Below are 20,687 nucleotides of genomic sequence, written 5' to 3'. Positions count from 1 at the left end.
CCCAGCCCTTCTTCTCCTGGGTCCCTTGTTCTGTTTTCCAGCACAGGGCAGCTGGTCAAAGGCGTGACATGCTCCCACATTGATGCCATGAGTGCGGACTCCTTTCTGACCCATTTCCACTATTTTGAGAACAACCTCTCCCTGCTCTCACCCTATCAGGTACCATTACAGCATGTTCGAGCTTCTGATTCTCTCTCCCTGCTTGGATTGACTATGGCAGCTTAAGATATTTGTGCCAGGATTATTCCCATGCAAGTGATGATGTGGGGCCAAATATTGAGCCAGGTTTTCTCCAGTTTCTTTTTTATCTTTTTTTAAAAGATTTTATTTATTTCTTATTTATTTATTGACAGAGAGAGACACAGTGAGAGAGGGAACATAAGCAGGGGGAGTGGGAGAGGGAGAAGCAGGCTTCCCATGGAGCAGGGAGCCCAATGCGGGGCTCGATCCCAGGACCCTGGGACCATGACCCGAGCTGAAGGCAGACGCTTAATGACTGAGCCACCCAGGCGCCCCTCCAGTTTCTTTTTTAAAAGCTCCAGATAACCCTGTCTCTACAGCCAGAGCTTCACCAGATTGGTTATTCTAAACTCAGATCGAAACTCAGATAAAATACAGTTGTAGGGTACACCGTTTGGCATGTTCGTAATTATGTTCTGAGACTGAAAGTCATTTCCCTCCTTCCTGTCCTTTCCAGAGGTAGCCTGGAATGGGAACAGTATTTTTTTAAAATTTTTTATTGTTATGTTAATCACCATACATTACATCATTAGTTTTTGATGTAGTGTTCCATGATTCATTATTTGTGTATAATATCCAGTGCTCCACGCAGAATGTGCCCTCTTTAATACCCATCACCAGGCTAACCCATCCCCCCACCCCCCGGGAACAGTACTTTAATAAAAGTATTTTCTTCTTCATTTAATACTTCATTTTCCAAATGGTTAGGGAGACTCTTTATCCTTTTGGGGAGACCAGAGGCGGAAACTGACTTTTCACTGGATCTAAGCAAGTAAAATCGGGCCTTGGGAACAGTGTTTGGACTTGGGAGTCTAAACTTTTGGTGGGACAGAGTCCTGAGAGGGTGAGCAGGCAGATATACAAGGCATCTTCCTGCCTCTGGCCTGGCGTGTTGTAGATATGAATGAAAAGTTTCCAGATAATGAATTCTCTCCCTGAGAGCCAGAAAATAAGCTTAAAGCTTGGTGTATAATCCAAGGTCCTTAGAGGAATAGGCAAAATTTTCACAAAGCCCTGTCATTCCCTTGCATTCAGTCAGTGGTTCTCCAATTTGAGTATCAGCATTGCCTGGAATGCTGGGGTTGTTTGATGGGTATTAAGTTTCAGTTTTACTAGATGAATACATTATAGAAATCTGCTGTGCAACACAGTGCCTATCATTAACAATGCAGTATTGTATACTTCAGAATTTGTTAAGAGGGTAGATCTCATGTTAAGTGCTCTTACCACAAAAACAAAAACAAAAAGGAATAAAGGTAACTCTGGGAGGTGTTGGATGTGTCTATTACCTTGATTGTGTGATGGTATCAAGGGTGTTTGTCTATGTCCAAATTCATCAAAGTGTATGCATTATACGTGCAGGTCTTTCCATATCAAAATACCTCAATAAAGCTGTTTAAAAAAACCCCACAGATGAAAACAACATTAACAACAACACAATTGCAGAGCCTCACTTCCAACTTCTGGGGTGAAGCCTGATAATTCACATTTATAAAAGTTCCCTGGTAAGAACTATTGAACTGTATTAGAAGTTTGCCCACGCAGGGAGGAAAGCAAATTATTTTGGTAACCTGGACCCTGGCATGGCGGTCTCCTTTATACTCCTCAAACTGATCCAGTGGGTGGAGGTCAGACCTACTTTGAGGAAGACCTCCATGTTCAAGGAGGAAGAATTGTTCCAACAAAGCTCCTTACCTAGAATCCCTCAATGCTCAGGAGCTTCAAATACCAGTTAATTAGAAAATTTGCCTTTGTTGTTTACACTTTTGCTGAAAACACATAATTATTATTAAAGAATAAAACAATATATAGAGAGTAAAATTTCCCCAAATTTCCCCTGGAGCAGTGATTCTCGGAAAACTATTTAGCCATATCTGGAGACACTTTCGGTTGTCACTCCTGGGGGAGATGCATCTAGTGAGTAGAGGCCAGGGATGCTGCTCACTTCCTACAATGCAGAGAACAGCCCCACAACAAAGCGTTTTCCAACCCAAAGTCTCAAAGGTGCTGAGATTTAGAGTTCTTCTTTTTTTTTTTTTAAAGATTTTATTTATTTATTTGAGAGAGAGAGAGGGAGGGAGTGCTCTAGCATTGGGGAGGGACAGAGGGACAAGCAGACTCCCCACTGAGTGGGGAGCCCGATGCGGGGCTTGATCCCAGGACCCTGAGGTCAAGACCTGAGCCAAAGTCAGACGCTTTACCAACTGAGCCACCCAGGCGCCCTGAGAATCTCTCTTAATGTAACCACGAAGAAAAGTTTGCTATCGACTTTGTGAGTTTTTTTGTGTCTATAAAATGTATTTACGTGTAATTTAAAAAAACACAAATGAGTTCATACTATATACGTTGTTCTGTTTAACTTTATAGCACAGGCGTGTGTGTGTGTGTGTGTACATAAATAGGTCATGGCCGTCATTCCATGTTAATGGATATAAATCTACCTTTTGAAACAAAATAGTTGCATAGCATTCAGTTGTATGGATATACCATAACTTACCTAACCAATCCCAGACCGAGGGACAGTGACATTCTGGCTCTGTTAAAAGGTAAACCTAGGCATATTTTTTTTTTTTTTTGAGATTTAGAGTTCAGAAAAATTTAGAGTTTTTCTGAGCAAAAATCGATTGGAATTGGGCAGTGCTGAACCAGAAGTGGTTTAGAGTGCCCTGCAGGGGAAGAGACATATACAGAGAAAGTGCAGATGCAGAGAAAGAAATTATTTGACTGGTTATAGCTTAAAGCCTAGTTGACTCTTGGTGATTGGTTGTTGTTGGTGTTTTGATTTCATAACCTTGAGGCATTTATGGACTTCGATTTTGGTGTGCTTACGTAGGGCGCCCTGTCATCAGGGCCACTTCAGTCTAATGGCCTCCTTGCTTAATGAATTTAACATCTCACTTTCTTGCAGTTATAAACAAAACAAGGTGAGCATTCTCAGACTTAAATTTTTGTGTTCGTCTTGTTGTCGCCTCGGTGTGCTCATCCCTAAACTGGGCACAGTAGTGATACCTACATTGTAGGGTGTTCTCTTCAATAATAAGTAAACATATATAGAGCACTTAGAACAGTGCCTGGCCCAAAGAAAGCACAGTTTTGTTTGCTCTTATGATTATTGGACTAAATTCCTAGAATTGCTTTAATCTTTCAGGTTAATTGTTTGGCGTGGAAATACTGGGAGGTCTCCAGATCCTCTATGCCACCTTTCCTCTTGACTGCACTCCCGTAAGTGAACATTGGCTCCCCTGTCTGGCCCAACAATGAGATTGGTGGGAGTCATCCAAGTCATCTCACCCCCGAGCCAGAGTGGAGAGTGCCTTCCAGGATTAAGCCCTTGTGAACCAGGATTTAAATTCTGAACCCCACATAGATATTTCAGACAGAGTCTCTTGCCTTTTTCCTCCCCCTGTTATTTAAAAACCAAAGCCAAAGCAATCCAAGCCCGAGTGAGTGCCGGTGAAGCAGGTCCCATCTGGGCTGGCCTCCCAGCTGTGCCCAGGCTCCAGGGTGATCAAGGCTGATGTGAGTTGTGGGAATTTCTCCTGGTATGGTGGGCGTTCAGGCCTGGGAGGGGGAGCCCTGCTTTTTCAAACATAGTCTGGACACTCTTTTTCTCTTTATTTCCCTCTTCCTTCTCTTGCTGTTAATTGTCTTCATTTATTAAAAAAAAAATTTACTGAATGCTTACTGTGTAGTAGTTCTCAAAGATCATTTATTTTTCCCCTTATAAGAGCTTACAGTCTCTGGGAGGGGGAATATACAAGCATGAAGCCATTTATAATGTCAAGTTGATATTTGGTTGAAAGTGATAAGAGCCTTAACTCAAACTGGCTTAAGCAATAAAAGTCAGTTTTGGTTCAGGTAACTGGAAACTCCAGGAATAGACTTCAGGCATGACTGGATCCAGGGGCTCAGTGGTCAGCCATCTGTCTTTTGGCCCAGCTTTCCTCTGTAGGCTTCTGCGTCAGGCATCTTCTTTCTCTGTAGTGGTCTCTGACCGATTCAAGGCTATATCCTCCTGGTTAAAAGACTTTTTTTTCCCCATCCTTCTCAGTAAGTCGTGGGTTTGACTGGGGTTGTGGTGGATAGACAATTCTGACTGGCTTAGTTTGATATTGTACCCCTGGAGCTGAGAGTGAAGTGGGGTCCACCCCAAACCACAAGGACTTCAAGTGAAGGGGGTGATTCTCCAAGAAAGCCAGGTGCTGTTACCATGGGAAAGGGTGATGGGTAGAGGGCACAGAGGGGGGTGTGACTCTTTCAGACTGGAGAGCTGGAGGAGACTAAACTCAGAGAATGAGCTGGGGGTTTCAGAGTTCAAGATGGACACTCCAGGCAGGGGCACAAGGAATGTTTGGTCCAGCGGTGGGCAAGGGAAGTGAAGGGTGTGTATCTGCAGAGTAGTTGGGGGACAGAATGCCAGAGAGGTAACAGTCAAATCAGGGAAGGTTTGTATGACACCATGAGGTGTTCCACCTGTATTCTGGGCACAGATCCTCAGATTTATGTTTCAGAGAGATCATTACCTCTTTCCACATAGTGGACAGATTGCAGGGGAGCCTGGCCGGAAGGAGGGAGACATGGAAGCTTATTTCTAGAGCCTGGACCTTGGCATGGCTTTCTCCTTCTACTCATCCACATCTCAGCTTAAGTACCTGTGTCTTAGAACGGGCTCCCCAGCTGTCCTCACCATCATTCTCCATTGCAGAGCCATTTTGTTTTCTTCCTTACATTTATCACTGGCTGAAATGACCTGTTTTATTCACTGGTTTCTCTTGTCTTTACCTTACTGGAATGAAGCATCCTGAGAACAGGGACCTCCCCCTCATCTAGTGTTCATGTTTGTAGCTGGTGCCAGTACAGTTCCTGGCATGCAGCAGATATTTGCTGAATGAATGAAGAGATAAATAAGATAGCAGTCCTGTGAATGGAGAGGCAAGAACAGATTTGAGTAATATTAAGCTGGTAGCAATGACAGATTTGGGAATAAAGGGAAAAAGACACATGGGCTGGTGTAGAAGAGGAAGAACATGTAGAATTTGGTTTTGGAACAGTCTACCGGTCATGATGAGTAGGCCATGTGGGTCTAGAGCGGTCTTTCTCAACCTCTGTTTCATTATTGCCTCCCTAAAGGGAACAATTTAATTTCTCCTGAATGAGAGAATTTACCAAGAATAAGATTTTGTTGAATAGGATTGAGGTTTAGTGGGTCACAAATCATTGTAATAATTAAGATTTTTTTTTTTTTCCGCTGTCTTTAACCGAACCAGTTTTTCCCCCTAGGGGGCCATATTGCCTCCGTTAAGAATACATGGTCAAGAGTTTGCGGTGGGGTGGGGGGTGTTCTGGACTGGAGATGCCAGAATCAGGTGTCATTTCTCTTACTTTTTCCTGCTCTCTCCTTGTCTTTCTTTCTCACTTTCTATCTTATTCTCTCTGTTCTTTATCTCTTACTTCTACTTTTTCTTCTTCTTCTTTATTTTTTAAGAGTTTATTTATTTGAGAGAGCCAGACAGCACAGGCAGGGGGAACAGCAGAGGCAGAGGGAGAAGCAGGCTCCCGCTGAGCAGGAAGTCCGATGCAGGGCTCGATCCCAGGACCCCGGGATCATGACCTGAGCCGAAGGCAGACACTCAACCAACTGAGCGACCCAGGCGTCCCTACCTTTTCTTTTTCTTTCTCTTCATCTCCCCTCAACCAGTCCATCAGGCAACATATTTTTTTTAAGATTTTATTTATTTATTTGACAGAGAGAGACACAGCGAGAGAGGGAACACAAGCAGGAGGAGTAGAAGAGGGAGAAGCAGGCTCCCTGCTGAGCAGGGAACCCCATGCGGGGCTCGATCCCAGGACCCTGAGATCATGACTGGAAACGAAGGCAGAGGATTAAAGACTGAGCCAACCAGGCACCCCTCAACATATGTTTATGGAGACCCCATTCTCTGATTGATGCTACTTGGGTGTAGAAGAGAGGCAGGATGGGACATCTGTTTCCCTGCCCACAGAAGAGGGGCGTGGTGGGTGGGAGGCTTGCTCCATCACAAGAGAAGCCACAACATCCCTGGGGAGAACAAACATTTATAGAACAGCCCTGGGATAAGCTCTTGGGCATGTGGAGGCTGATTTCAGGGGCAAATGCAGAGCTGCCATTGTTTTCCCCCTCTCATTCTCCCCGTCTCTTTCCAGGGCTCGCTACCTGGCTTCTGTCCCAGCTTCCCAGTGTGTACCGTTTCTGATCAGCCTGGGGAAGAGTCAGTTGGACTCCTTGGTTTTAGATTCCCACAAAAAGAATTCAGTCCTTAGGAAGGTACAGCAGTGCCTGGTAAGGAAACTCTTCCTGGGTGACACTTTCCCTGATATTCTTTCCTCTCTGGGTGTCTATGGCTATCCTGGGGAGCCCTCGGGGGATCTGGCTGGGACCTTGAGCTTGTGGTGATGGCCTGAAGTCTGACTTGTGGGTCTCAGAGCTGGCCCTGGGACCCTGGGTGGGGCAGTCTTGGCCATCAGTTCTGAGGACTGCCATCCTGGGGCTTGAACGATGGGAGGCTGCTCTGGGGGACTAGAAAGATCACAGTACACAGTCTGGGATCTAGGCTGGCCTCTGGCGGTAATTGGTTATGTGGCTTCCAGCAAGTTATTCCCCTCCTTGAGCCTCAGTCTTCTCATCCCTAAGATGGGTGCAAGAGCACTTCCTGCACAGTTATTGAGGGCATGAAATAGGCAATAAATTGTTCAATGCCAAGGCCCAAAGGGCACATTGTCTGAGTGTGACCCCTAGGCTTGCCACTGGCTGGCAGTTTCTTTATCTTTAAAAAGTGGGTGATATTAGTACTTACCTCTTACAGTTACTTTGAAGATGAAGATTAGGAAGTGTAAGCTCTTAGAACACTGCCTGGCATGTGTTAAATATTCAAATGTTATCTATCTCCTTTTGTCATTGGGGAAAGAGCTTTAGAGGCTTTCAAGTCCCATACAGATTTTGAAGTGCTGTTTTTATTCTTGCTGTAGTATTATTAGCATGGTCGTTGAACTCTGGGGTATCCTCAGAGCAATGGCACCAACAATGACGTCAGTCCTCAATTATGGAGTGTTCACCACGTGCCAAGTCTTCTGCCCACACCGGCTCCTTGGTGGGGCCTCCTAGACTTCCAAGGCCTGCCTCCCTGGGGTAAAATCAGACCCTGTGCTGTCTCTTCTAGTCCATGGTAGGGTGGGTGATTCAGGTCCCGGAACCTCTTCACGAGGTTGGGGATTGGGATGTGTTGTGGAGGGGTCACAATCTTGAGCCCTGCTGGATCTTCCCATCAGCTCCACTTGTCGGTTTCAGGACAACTTCATTGCTGATGAGTACGCGGTAGACATCGTGGGCAAACTGCTCTGCCACTTGCCGGCAGCCGTCCTCCACCGTGGGGTCTCCACTCCGGCCTGGGCCACAGCCCTGCACGGGCTCAGAGACTGCCCAGACCTTAGCCCCGAGCAGAAGGCTGCGGTGAGGCTCAGGCTCCTGGAACAGCACGGGTGAGGAGGGGCCAGGCTTGGCCCCGGGGATGGGGAGGGTGGGGGGCTGAGCGCTGCACAAGGGGTGCCGAACCCTGGTGCTCCTGCCCTCCAAACAAGAGAGTCTCTTGCTTAGCGCAAGGTTAGCCGCTTTCGTTTATTCTAGAAATGTGACCTTTCTTTTTTGGGCTTCAGATGCCCTGTAAAGTGAGGACAGTAGCTGCTCTGTAGGCGTCTGTGGTTGTCACCAGTACGATCTTGGCACATTTAAGGACAGGAGTTATGAAAGCTGGCACTTTACAAATGCAAGGAGGTGCATCCTTATTCTTGTGTAATAACAACAACAAACAGTAACAGTAATGCCGATGATCAAAGCATTGTCAGCTCTGGGTCTGGGGCAGCTCTGGGCAGGGGAGGGGACGGACACAGAACTGTTTTTTCTCATGTAGAGTCTTCTGAAGTTGGGGCGGGTATTTGAGTAGGACCTAGCCATCAGTCAGCGGTTAAAAACAGCAGATGTTTCTGGAGTAATTACTCTGTCCCAGGCACATGGGACATGGACTCTAGAGGCCGACTCCTTGGGTTCAAGTTTTGTGTACGTGGTGGTACGCTCTATTGTCTATGTGACCCGGGAAAAGCTATTTAATCTTTTTGCACTTTAATTTCTACATCTGTAGAATGGGGACAGTAATGGAAGAGGAAGTACAGGCTGTGCTGTAAGTGACAGAAGTTCCAACAATTCAAGCTAAAAAAGAAGTGGGAATTTATTGAGTTCAGAAACAGAATGTAATGGAAAACTCCAGGGGTATACTCCAGGCCTGACTGGATCCAGAGGCTCAAGTGATGTTGTTGGGAATATGCTCCTCCCAGCCCTCAGCTCTGTGTTCCTTGGTGTGGCCTCTATTCTCTCTACTTGGTAATGGGAACAACTTCCAGTATTCTCTTTACTGCCAGAGATACCAGGAGGAAGAGGGCTTCTCCAGTAGTTCCAACAAAATTCCCAAGGGTGACCTGGTGTCCTGTATGTGCTACCCTGCATCACATGCCTGTTCTCTTGGTCAGGGAAATGGGACTTGCCCAGGTATGAAGTTGGCCTGTTCCTGCAAGAAAAGGATGCTGGGAGACAGAGAAAACAGTGCGGTGTTTCAGATGACTGCTTATCTTCTTTTCCTAGACTTCCCCAGAACTGGACGGCCGAGACGACAAAGGACTTGGGACCCTTTCTAGTACTTTTTTCAGCAGATGAATTAAGCTCTGTTGCCACAAAGGTACCTCTGTGTTCCATCTTTGGAAGGCTGAAGGGGTTTGAAGGGGAGAGAAAGTGTGGTCAGTTATACTCCCCCTTGGGTTTACTGCCTGTTTGCTTTCTGGAACCTTCCTCCCTGCCTCAAAGGGCTCAGATGTTCCCAGCTCTGCTCCAGGATACCCAAGGTTTGGGAAAAGGGAGTGAGACAGCAGCGAAACCAACTCTGGGCTTTTCACATGGCCCTCCGTCCGGGCACACGTGCCCAGACTGGGAGCTGTAGGTCAGTTACCACCTTGCTATCTGTGTGCTCCCCACATGCATGCCTGTTTGAGGGCTAATATTCAGCAGTGCCATATACACATGCACATATATGTCCAGTGTGTGCAATCGCATGTGTAAACACATTTAATCCAAAACCAAATCCTTATGGAGCATTGCCTTTGGACACACACTTTGCTTGGAGCAACTCTCCAGAAGTTAGCGTAGGCCAAGAGCTGTGCCAAACAGGTACCAATTTGTCATCTTTTTGCTGTATAATCAAGCCACATGATCTCATTGGCACACAACAATAAGTATTAATTTCTTGAGGACTGGTCTGTGGGTCACCAGGACCGCTCTGCTTCCAGAGTCTGCTTCTGGGGCTCAGGCTACCTGGCGCTTGTTCTTCACGCCATGGAGGTCTGAAACTCCAAAGGAGGGAGCACCAGAGTGCAACTTCCTTTAAGGCCTCCCCTGGGAAACGGCACTGTCACTTTCCATTGGCCAAAGCAGATCACATGACCAAGCTCAACCTCAGGGGGCAGGAAGTAGTCTCCTTCATGCAGAAGTGGAGAGTGGGGAGGGAGTAAGTATTTGTTGGACGAGACTCAGATGGACTGCAAGGCACATCCACACACTCTCATCCCCGCACGTGCGCATGCAAGATGTACGTTGTCATACGTGCTCTGCAGAACCTGAATACACAGCGTGTCACCCAGGTTCACACACAGTGTACATTCCAGTGTCCAGGCATGGTAAAACCGTCTTCTGGGGTGTCCACATAGTCATAAGTAGCAGATGCATGTATATTATATACTTATCTTCTAAAGATCAACTTTTGAAATTGAAAAAGTTTTATCTCAATACAGTTAAATCTCAGAAACATAGTGCAGGGTTAAAAAAGGTGAGTTGCAAAAGAGTACATACAGTAGGATACTAAATAAACAAACAAATACTAGTTAAAATTTTTTTCACTATGAAAATGCTTTAATAGTGGTGTTTTTTTAATCATGAAAATAGTTACATTAATTTTAAGCACATGCAAAAACAGTTCTAGATGTTAAGTCAAGTTTAGAAGTGCATGAGAATGGTTAATGCCAAATTCAGGGTGCTGGTTACTTCTGGGGAAGGAAGGAGACCAAAGAGGGAGGGAAGGACCAATCAACCATATTTGTGATCTTTTATTTCTTAAGTTAGGTGTGGCTACATGGCTGTTGTGTTGTATTATTCTATTTTATTTTTAATGACTGAAATATTTAATAAGACAAGTAATACATGCTCCTGGTTAAGACATTTCAACTATACCAAAAGCTACAGGATGACAGCAAGTTTCTCCTCCACCACCACTTCTAGGTCCCCAGCCTGTCTCCCCAGAGGTGATCACTCTTCCCAGATTTTTCTGCACCCTTTCAGGAAAATCCTCCTCCTACTTATATATGTTCTTCCCTTAAAAAATACAGAATGGAAAATACCATTCACTCTGCTGTGCATTTTGCTTTTTAAAAGTTAACTATGCCTCTTGTGAGTTGCTTGTGACCTTAGCTGCACATGACAATCACTGGAGAGATTCTAAAATGACACCTACATGGCCCCTACCCCAGGCCAATGGTCTTAGAATCTTCGGGGTGGGGCCTGGTGTCCAGAGATTTCCCAGGTCATTGTCACCTACAGCTAGGATGGGGAACAACTGGTTTAGAGTGGGACACTAATTCTGAAGGTTAGAATTGAAAGAGGAGCTATTATAACCTGAGGGGCTTTCTCTTTGGACAGAGTGAGACCTAGTGACGCATAGCTGTGTGGGAGAGTTTGATAAATGCTCTGGACTCATTGTCGGGCCTACCAATAATATCCTGGGTCTTGACAAATCGCACTGGTTCTAGATGAGAAATGGCATCTTCTCCAGGGCAACTGGAAGCTCCCTCATTGCTAGTCTCCACTCAGAGAGCATCCTCTCTTTCTACTTAAAAAAAAAAAAAATTTATTTAATTATTTGAGAGAGAGAGAAAAAAAGAGCATGAGGAGGGCAGGTAGGGGCAGAGGGAGAGGGAGAGAGAGAGAAAATCTCAAGCAGACTCCCCGCTGAGCATGGAGCCCAGTCCCACAACCACAAGATCACGACCTGAGCCAAAATCAAGAGTTGGATGCTCAACCCACTGAGCCACCCAGGCGCCCCCTCTCTTTCTCCTTTTTATGTTGAATGTAAAGTTTAGTAAAAATTTAAAAACAATACCAGACCAAAACGGGGTAGGCTCTCCTACATTTTTTATAGATCTTACCAGGTTGCTCCGGTAATTCTGTACCATTTAACAGTCCCATAGAAGAATAAGTTTGCGTATTTACTGCATTTTGCTCAGCATTAAGTGTTATCACTTCATCTTATTTTTAGGTATTCTCACTTTCTTTTATTTTTGGTAATCAGATGGGTGAAAAACAATATATACTTGTGGTATTGAACATTTAGTGGATTGCTAATGGGGTTAAGTATTATTTTGTATGATTCTTTGTAGAGACCAAGTTAGTTGAGCTAGGGGATGCAATTATATAAGAAGCTGCTATAGAAGAAACACAATCCCTGAGGGAGGGAGTAAGTAGTATCACAGTGTAAATCTGTGTTTAATGTGCTTTAATTATTATTTGTTTCTCCTCCTTCCTCTTTCCTGCACACAGTTTCCAGATATCCTTCAGCAGACAGCTTCCAAGATAGCCGGGACCATGCCCCCTCAAGAATTCCTCTGGGTTGTCTTTGACTCTGTTCGGAACAACAGTGAGAAGAGCCCCAGCTCTGCCCCCAGCCCCGGTGAGTGTTTCTGGGGTGTCTCAGCTGGAGCTGAGCATCAGGTGTTTGGCCTGAGTCCCTGGCATCCAGAGGCCTCCTTTGTCCAGGGGATTGGATGCAATGTTTGCAAAGCATCATGGCAAAAAGCCACAGGCCAAAGAATGACCCCTGTAGTAAAGTGATTTGGAATCACATCTTGTACTCCTTACCCAGGCCAGTCCATGGCAACAAACATTTCAAAAGAATTGACTTAAAGGGTGTAAATGGCTGAGTGACAGTGTATTGCAGTGCTGGGGCCAGGCTGTGAACCCTGGGTCTGTTGCTTACTGGCTGTGGGACTTTGGGTAAGCCCTTTAACCTCTCTGTGCCTCTGTGTTCATCCTCTGTAAGATGGGGAGAGTGAAAGTCCCGATCTCCTTAGGTTGTTATGAGGGTTAGTGGATTGAAACCTGTAAAGGTCTCCCTCTCCCACTCCCCCTGCTTGTGTTCCTGCTCTCGCTGTGTCTGTCTCTGTCAAATAAATAAATAAAATCTTAAAAAAAAAGAAAAAAGAAACCTGTAAAGGTGTTCACAACAGTGCTGGGCAGTGTAGGAAATGCTCCATAGGTGTTAGCTCTTTTTATGATTTTTGTGCACCCACTGAGCACAGACTTGGTGCCAAGCAGGAGGGGACAAGGTTAATCGGACCCAATCATAATTGTAATAAGAATAGCTGGCAGTCAGTGCTTGCTTGCTTTCTTGCAAAAAATAATTATTGAGCACTGACTGTGTGGACAAAACGGACAAAAATCCCTGTCCTCAGAGGACTTACTTTCAAGGGGCTGGGCTGTGGGGGTGGGTACCCGACAATGAATCACACACACAGTAAATAAAAGACATAGTATTTTGGGGGATGGTAAGTGCCAAGAAGGAAAAGAAAGCAAGGCAAGGAAGGGGTCAGGGAGTGGGGGGTGGGAGGTTATAATTTGCAAAGAAAACCGTGGAGGTAGGTTTCGCTGAGAAGGGGACGTTATGGGAAAGCCCCGGGGATCGTGAGCATGGGCTGCTTGGACATGTGGCGTTGCAGTCTTCCAGGCAAACGGAAGTGTGACAGGAACAGAAAGGAAGGGGACATGAGAGGCCAGTGGGACTGGAGTGCACGAGAGACAAGGCCACAGAGGGCCTTATAAAGGAAGCCCTAAGGACTTTCTTTGTCTTTGAGTTGGGGTCTCATGGAGGCACCAAGCAAAGAAGTGTCACGATCCGATTTGTGTTTAACTCGGGTGGTCCTCTCTCCGTGCACCCCTGTCCTGTGATGTGGGTGCTGTGCTTGCTTCCCTTTCCTTGACACAGTGAACTGAGGTTCAGAGAGAGATTAAGAGACTTGGCCAAAGTCATGGAGTGAGGAATGGCAGCTCTTGGATCTGTGCCCAGAGCTGGTGGCGATCGCCATTAGCTCCTCCTGCTCTCACAGCCCAGCAGTCACTTGTCACATGGCAGCCCACCTGCTCTGTGCGTGCGGGCGTGCGAAAGTAAGACTTGCCACACTCTGGGGAGGACCCTCTGTTAGGACTGCATTGTTGGAGTTTTCTTCCGTGGTTCTGGATATTCATTATTGCTGTGCTTACAGTAATTAATGGCATAGCAGAATTACTAGTTCGTTTCATTTTAGTTAATTTGTGTGTTGATTCATTCAACCAATATTTGCTAAACACCTACTGTGTGCCAGGCAGGGACCACAGCAGGATAAGACCAAGTCCCTGCCACAAGGTATAACCATTTTGTTCCTCTCTAATTCTGTACTATCACTGGATCCTGTTTTCATTGGAAAGTGGGGGTGGAGTTGGGGGAGTCTAGGAAGGATGTGTCTTTTGTGGTAAAGATGTTTGAGGACCACACGTGGCAACCTCAGTCTGGTCCACTTTCGCCTCTTGACTGGAGTCCAGTGAGTTGCCATTGAGAGGCAGTGAAAATGGAGTGGCCACAGGGCTTGGGAATGTTCTGGCTCAGGTGGTGCTGGTGAGTCTGTGAGCCTCAGAGGTAGACGGCTGCTAAGACAGGAAAGCCAGGATTGCTCTCCAGACAAGGAGCCTTGGGGGAACACCTGGGTGGCTCAGTTGGTTTAGCGTCTGCCTTTGGCTTGGGTCATGATCCCAGGGTCCTGGGATCGAGCCCCGCATCTGGCTCTCTGATCAGTGGGGAGTCTGCTTCTCCTTCTCACTCTCCCTAGGTGCTTGCTCTCTCTATACATCTCTCTCAAATAAATGAATTAAAAAAAAAAAAAAAGACAAGGAGCCTTGGGTTTTCTCCCAGGTTGAGCACATTGGGGAGAAATATCCCATTTGTGTGTTGATGATGTTAACTGGTTTGACCAGGTGATGTTCAACTTAGTCAAAGACTGAAATGGATGGGTTTTCTCCTGTTGCAAAGGAAAATGCAACAGGCCCATTTCTCCTCTTTCCCAGAAAGTGGGAAGACCATAGCCTCCATGATGGCAAATCGTTCTTCCTTCCCACACTTAAAGATTCTATTTATTTATTTGAGGGAGAGAGTGCGCACAAGCACACACACACAAGCATGGGGAGTAGCAGGCAGAGGGAGAAGCAGACCCCCTGCTGAGCAGGGAGGCCAGTGTGGGACTCGGTCCCAGGACCCTGAGATCATGACCTGAGCCGAAGGCAGACGCTTAACCCACTGAGCCACCCAGGCATCCCACCCTTACCACACTTAAATAGGACTGTTTCTTCCTCATAATTCTGGAAGCCTTAACTCTGGGTTGCAAACAAATGTGCGGTGGCAGCTGCTGGTAACAGAACTAATAAAAATAGCTTACAAGTATTGAGTGCTTACTGTATACCTGGCATCGTTCTAAGTGCTTCATATATAATAATACATTTAATCCTTCCAAAAATCTGATGAGATAATTTTATCCTCATTTTACTGATGAGGGAACTGAGGCAGAGAGGGGTTAAATAGCTTTGGATTTGAATCTGAAGCCAGAACTGTTCACCACCAGCTCCCACTGCCCTCCAGGCGATTAGGAGCCCCACTGTAATGTGACAGAGCTGCTACTGTGTGCATGTGGCTGTGCAAAATTTGGCATTTCGGTGATTTTGTTACCAGATAATTAGCAAGAAGTGGCAGAAGTGGGATTCCAGCTGCTCCCGGCATCCCTGCTCTCAGTGTCTACGCTATGCTGCCTCTCATGAATAAATCCACCCGGACAAGGAGATTACTCATTTCAATAAAGACTAACATTCCCTGAAGCTCTCTTTCTTCTCTTCCTCCCCGTTCTTGAGGTTGCCATGGAGTCATAGCTCCTTCTTCTGGTGACATCTTCAAGTTGGCGGAAGCCAATGCCTGCTGGGCCCCCCAGGACCTGCTCTGCATGGAGGAACAGACGTTCATCAGGAGCGTGGAGCTTCTGGGGGCCGTCAGGGGTTTCAGCCTGCCTCAGCTGATGACCCTAAAGGAGAAGGCATTACAGGTAAAGCCCACCTCAGGGAGGGAGCTTTCAAGAGAGGGAAACCCCAGCATGACGGTCCCAGCACTTCTGTGTGTAGAACCCACCTCAGGGAGTTTTCACGTGCGTTGTGCCATTGTAATTTCTCTGTATCAACTCAGTGCCATAGGTGTGTGCTCCACATCTGAGAAATTTCTAGTTCCTCCTTCTCAGGGCTGTAGCAGAGAACAGAGATGTGTCTTGGCATCTCATGGACACTCAGTAAAAAGTTCTGTGGGTGTTCTGGTGCCTCTGAGACGGTTTCCAGGAATGGTGCCTTTTCTTTCTCCACTTGGAGAATCTCAATTGCTGCTTACAGCAGATTTTCTCAGAATCCATTGCAAATTTGTCTGAAAATGTAGTAGGAAGGAGTAAAACGGAGACTACAAGTCTTTTTCCATCTTTATAAAGTTCCCTTTGAGTGGCTTGTTTCAGCCATTTGGATAGTTGTAGACTATCTGGTTATCCTTGTGGGGTAAAGACATTAAGTTCCTTAAAATTATTTTTATAACTCTTTTTTATATAAATGACCCAAGTTTATTGTAGAAAAGTTGGACAAGTAATAAAAAAGAAAATCCGTCATAATCTTCTACCCAGAGATAAACACTGTTACTGTTTTGGTATAGTCACCTGAAGCTCCCCCAGACTTCTGTGTATGTGTATAAAATGTATTTATATATTTCATGTATACTCGCACATATATGTTAGAAAAAAATAATATCATGCTCACCCACTATTCAATAACTTGCTGTCAACACCCAACGGTATAAATGCATATTTTTCCATATCAGAAATATAAATTTATATCAGCATTTTAAATAGTTATATAATATTTCATATTATGGTTGGTCCTTTTTTTTCTGGTCCTTATTTATTTAGCAAACTGGTAGACTTTTAGGTTGCTTATATTTTTTAATGCCTCAAGGTACATATTTTGTACATATTTTGGGGGGCATTTGTCTCTCATTATTTACTTAGGCTAAATTCCCAGAGGTGGATATTTGGGGTCAAAGTGTATAAATATTTTAGAAGCTATTGATATGCATAACCAAATTCCCTTCCAAAAATTATGTACTGATTTATATTCTCAATATCAATAAATGAGAGTATCCTTTACCACATATTTTTTCAACACCATAAATGATTGATCTTTTTATTCCTTATCAGTATGATCAGCTAACATGGTATTCTCTGATTGTTGTTAATGTAGAACTTAAAAATTTATGACCAAGATTGAACTTTTTTCCATGTCTGTTTCTTCTTTTGTGAATTTCTTGTTAATCTTTTTTTCCCCAAAAATCAGTAAAACTTTATTTGCTTCTATTCTTTCACCATTAGCAGAAAACTGGAGAAAGCAAAAATGTTTTGTGCTTACAAAGATAAATGGCCTCTTTAGCCAGTAAAGATCAAAACCTCAAACTACAATAAGGAAGATAAAAGCACCCTCCCTCACATCCCCTGAGTTGTCCTTGTCATCTTAGACAAAACCTTAGTCCACTGGCCAGGGACCCTGTGTGTGGCCAGTTCAAGATGAGGGCCAAGAAATCAGACCAATAAATTCCGGTGATAAAAAGTTGTTCTGTTCATGTCTTTTGTGTTTGTGTATATATGTGTGTATATACTGCACTTGTGTGTGTGTGTGTGTGTGTATACACATACATATATATATACACACATACATATATATACACACATGCATATATACACACACACATATATATACACCCATACAAATGTATACACCCACACACATATATACACACATACATGTATATACACACACATATACACATGCACGCACACACACATGCACGCATACATACACACATACACGTACATACACACACGCACACACATACATGTGTATATACATGCATACATGCACATACATACAAACACACACACGTAAATACACACATGCATGTACACACATGTATAACACACATATGCATGTATACGCACACACATGCATGCACACACATGCATGTATACACACATACGCACATGTATATACACATAAACATATACACACATGCATGTGTATATACACACATGCATATATACACATGCATGCATACACACACATATACACATACACACATATATACACACATACATATATATACACACATACATATACACACATAGATGTATATATACACACGTACATGTATCTACACACCCATATATATATATACACCTGTACATATATATATACACCCATACATAAATACACACATATATATACACAAATACATACATATACACACATACATACATATACACACACATACAGGTATATACATACATACATGTATATATACACAACACACACATACATGTATATACACATATACATACACACATACATATATGCACACATACATATATATACACACATACACACAATATACACACACACATATATATACAGTTGTAGTCCTTTCCTTATTGATTTATAAGAGAACTTCAAATGTTAAAGAGATTTACCCTATGTCTGTTTAAAATACTGTTAGTAATGGTCAGTCTAATCTGGATTTTTTTTCACTTGAAGGTTTGGGACATGCCTTCTTACTGGAAAGAATACCATATCACCTCCCTGGGGCGCATTGCTCTGGCTCTTAATGAGTGTGAGCTGCAGCAGCTGGATCTCAGCTCCATTGATACCGTGGCTTCCCTAAGCCGGCAGACCGAATGGACCCTGGGACAGGTAAGTAGATGTTGCTTGATCTTTTAAATATTCCATTTCTGTCTTAATTTTGTGTATATTTCCCTTTATGTCCTTGAACATACAGTATTTGTAATAGCTGCTTTAAAATCTTTGCTGCTAATTCCGTCATCAGTTATTTCTGAGTCTGTTTCTATAGACTAATTTTTCTCTTAGTTTTGGGTTATGTATTTTTATTTTATATGCAAAGCTGGTAATTTTGACTGGCTGGCTAATGGGCATTGTGAATTTTATATTTTTTGAGTGCTTGATTTAGTTGTACTCCTTCGAAGGGTATTGGGCTTTGTTCCAGCATATATATATTCATTCATTTATATTTTTTAAATATTTTAAAATTCATTTTATTTATTTTGTTTTTAAAGATTTTATTTATTTATTTGACAGAGAGAGAGACAGCGAGAGCAGGAACACAAGCAGTGGACGTGGGAGAGGGAGAAGCAGGCTTCCTGCTGAGCAGGGAGCCTGATGTGGGGCTCAATCCCAGGATACTGGGATCATGACCTGAGCCGAAGGCAGATGCTTAACAACTGAGCCACCCAGGTGCCCCTAAACATTTTTTAAATTTAAATTCAATTAATTAGGGATGCCTGGGTGGCTCAGTCGGTTAAGCATCTGCCTTTGGCTCAGGTCATGATCACGGGGTCCTGGAATCGAGCCCCACATCAGGCTCCCTGCTCAGCGGGGACCCTGCTTCTCCCTCTGCTTGTGCACATGCTCTCTCTCTGACAAATAAAGAAAATCTTTAAAAATAAATAAATAAGTAAATAAATAAATTCAATTAATTAAAATATAATGTATTATTGGTTTCAGAGGTAGAGGTCAGTGATTCATTAGTCTTATATAATAACAGTGCTCATTACATCACATGCCCTCCTTAATGTCCATCACCCAGTACCCCATCCCTCCAGTGTCCTCCCCTCCAGCAACCCTCAGTTTGTTTCCTATGACTAAGAGTCTCTTATGGTTTGTCTCCCTCTCTGGTTTCATCTTGTTTTATTTTTTCCTCTCTTCCCCTATGATTCTCTGTTTTGTTTCTTAGATTCCACGTTATCAGTGAGATCACATGATAATTGTCTTTCTCTAATTGACTTATTTCGCTTAGCGTAATACTCTCCAGTTCCATCCATGTCATTGCAAATGGCAAGATTTCGATTTTTGATGGCTGAGTAATGTTCCATTGTATATATATACCACATCTTTTTCCATTCATCTGTTGGTGGACATCTGGGCTCTTTCCATAGTTTGCCTATTGTGGACATTGCTGCTATGGACATTGGGGTGGATGTGCCCCTTAGGATTACTACTGGTATACATTTAAATTACTTTCAAATCAGTCTGATCCTTTTGAGGCTTCCTTTTTAAATAATTAATTAATTAATTAATTAAAAATTTTTTAAAGATTTTATTTGAGAGAGAGCAGAGCAAGAGAGAGAGGGAGACTGAGAGAGAGAGCACTAGTGGGGGTGGAAGGGCAGAGGGAGGAGAAGCAGGCTCCCCACAGAGCAGGGAGCCTGATGTGGGGCTGGATCCCAGGACCCTGGGACCGTGACCTGAGGCAAAGGCAGGCTTCACCGACTGAGCCACCCAGGTGCCCCAAGGCTTCCTTTTGAGGATTATTAAGGTAAGTCCAGAGTGACCTTTATTCTGTAGTTAACTTATCTCCATTATTCAGACATGATTCTACTGGAGACTCTGCCTAATGCGCTGTGTATTTCCAGACCCCTCTGTTCTGGCTGGTGGGAATGTGATCTCTTTCCAACTCCATATGAGCTCTGAGAATTGTTCAGCCTATCACTTTCTGATGTGTCTTCCAACTTATGTAGATTTCACTCCTGGTCTGTGTAGAGAGGTCAGTACTCAGCCAGATGGGGGAAGACCTCTCTCTCTTCTGCCAAGTTTCTCTTCTGGTGTTCTCTCTCTCTGAAGTTTTCTACTCTCCAGTACTTCCCTCCACAGATTACAGGTGCCCTGGCCTCTCTGACCTTGGATCTCTATGTTTTCAGCTCAGCTGGACCACTGGGTTTGTTTGGGTTCCCTTTCCTGCTCCTTGGCCTGGAAAATGCTTCTTGGCAGTAAGCAAGGGCAATTTCAGGCTTTCCTTATTTATGTTCCCTCTTTCAGGATCATAGTCCTGTGTTCTCCATTGTCCAGTGTCTGAATATAGTTGTTTCATAGATTTTGTTCAGTGTTCTCATTGCTTAGGAAGTTGGTTTCTGTGTCAGTTAATCCTTCATGCATTAAAGAAGAAGGTCTCTCCAGAATTTAATTGTTTCAACTGGGAGGGATGTTAACCCACTGTATTGCTAGAAAGGGGAGTCTTAGCTGCTCTGTGGTATCTTCATGCTCAGGCAACCCTCCCTTAGTGGTCAAATTCAACACCGGCTTTCCATATTATCTACTTAGCATCCCCATAAAGAAAGAGCCCCTCTTGCATGAATTTTTGAAAAAGTCCCAGCATTGACTC

At 44.1% G+C, this 20,687-nt stretch overlaps 1 protein-coding gene and 1 non-coding gene across 3 annotated transcripts in view; one reads left to right on the top strand and one right to left on the bottom strand.

Moving 5' to 3' along the window:
* OTOA (otoancorin) overlaps positions 1-20,687 on the top strand; it is a 68,015-nt gene that overhangs the window by 34,341 nt on the left and 12,987 nt on the right. The window contains exons 17-24 of one of the 2 annotated variants that reach the window (XM_027614046.1): positions 42-159; positions 3,389-3,462; positions 6,424-6,559; positions 7,565-7,755; positions 8,909-9,002; positions 11,906-12,035; positions 15,293-15,480; positions 18,050-18,205. In XM_027614046.1, coding sequence (XP_027469847.1) covers positions 42-159; positions 3,389-3,462; positions 6,424-6,559; positions 7,565-7,755; positions 8,909-9,002; positions 11,906-12,035; positions 15,293-15,480; positions 18,050-18,205 — 1,087 coding nt within the window. Of the gene's footprint in view, positions 1-5; positions 160-3,388; positions 3,463-6,423; positions 6,560-7,564; positions 7,756-8,908; positions 9,003-11,905; positions 12,036-15,292; positions 15,481-18,049; positions 18,206-20,687 lie in introns of both variants that reach the window. The other variant, XM_027614045.1, reaches the window with a different exon arrangement.
* On the bottom strand, positions 2,376-2,459 carry TRNAQ-UUG. Its single transcript has one exon. It is a non-coding gene; the product is annotated as a tRNA-Gln (tRNA).

Source organism: Zalophus californianus, chromosome 10 (genome assembly GCF_009762305.2).
Source record: "Zalophus californianus isolate mZalCal1 chromosome 10, mZalCal1.pri.v2, whole genome shotgun sequence".
In the NCBI taxonomy this organism is placed as follows: domain Eukaryota; kingdom Metazoa; phylum Chordata; class Mammalia; order Carnivora; family Otariidae; genus Zalophus; species Zalophus californianus.
This window is presented reverse-complemented; position numbering and strand designations above follow the sequence as displayed.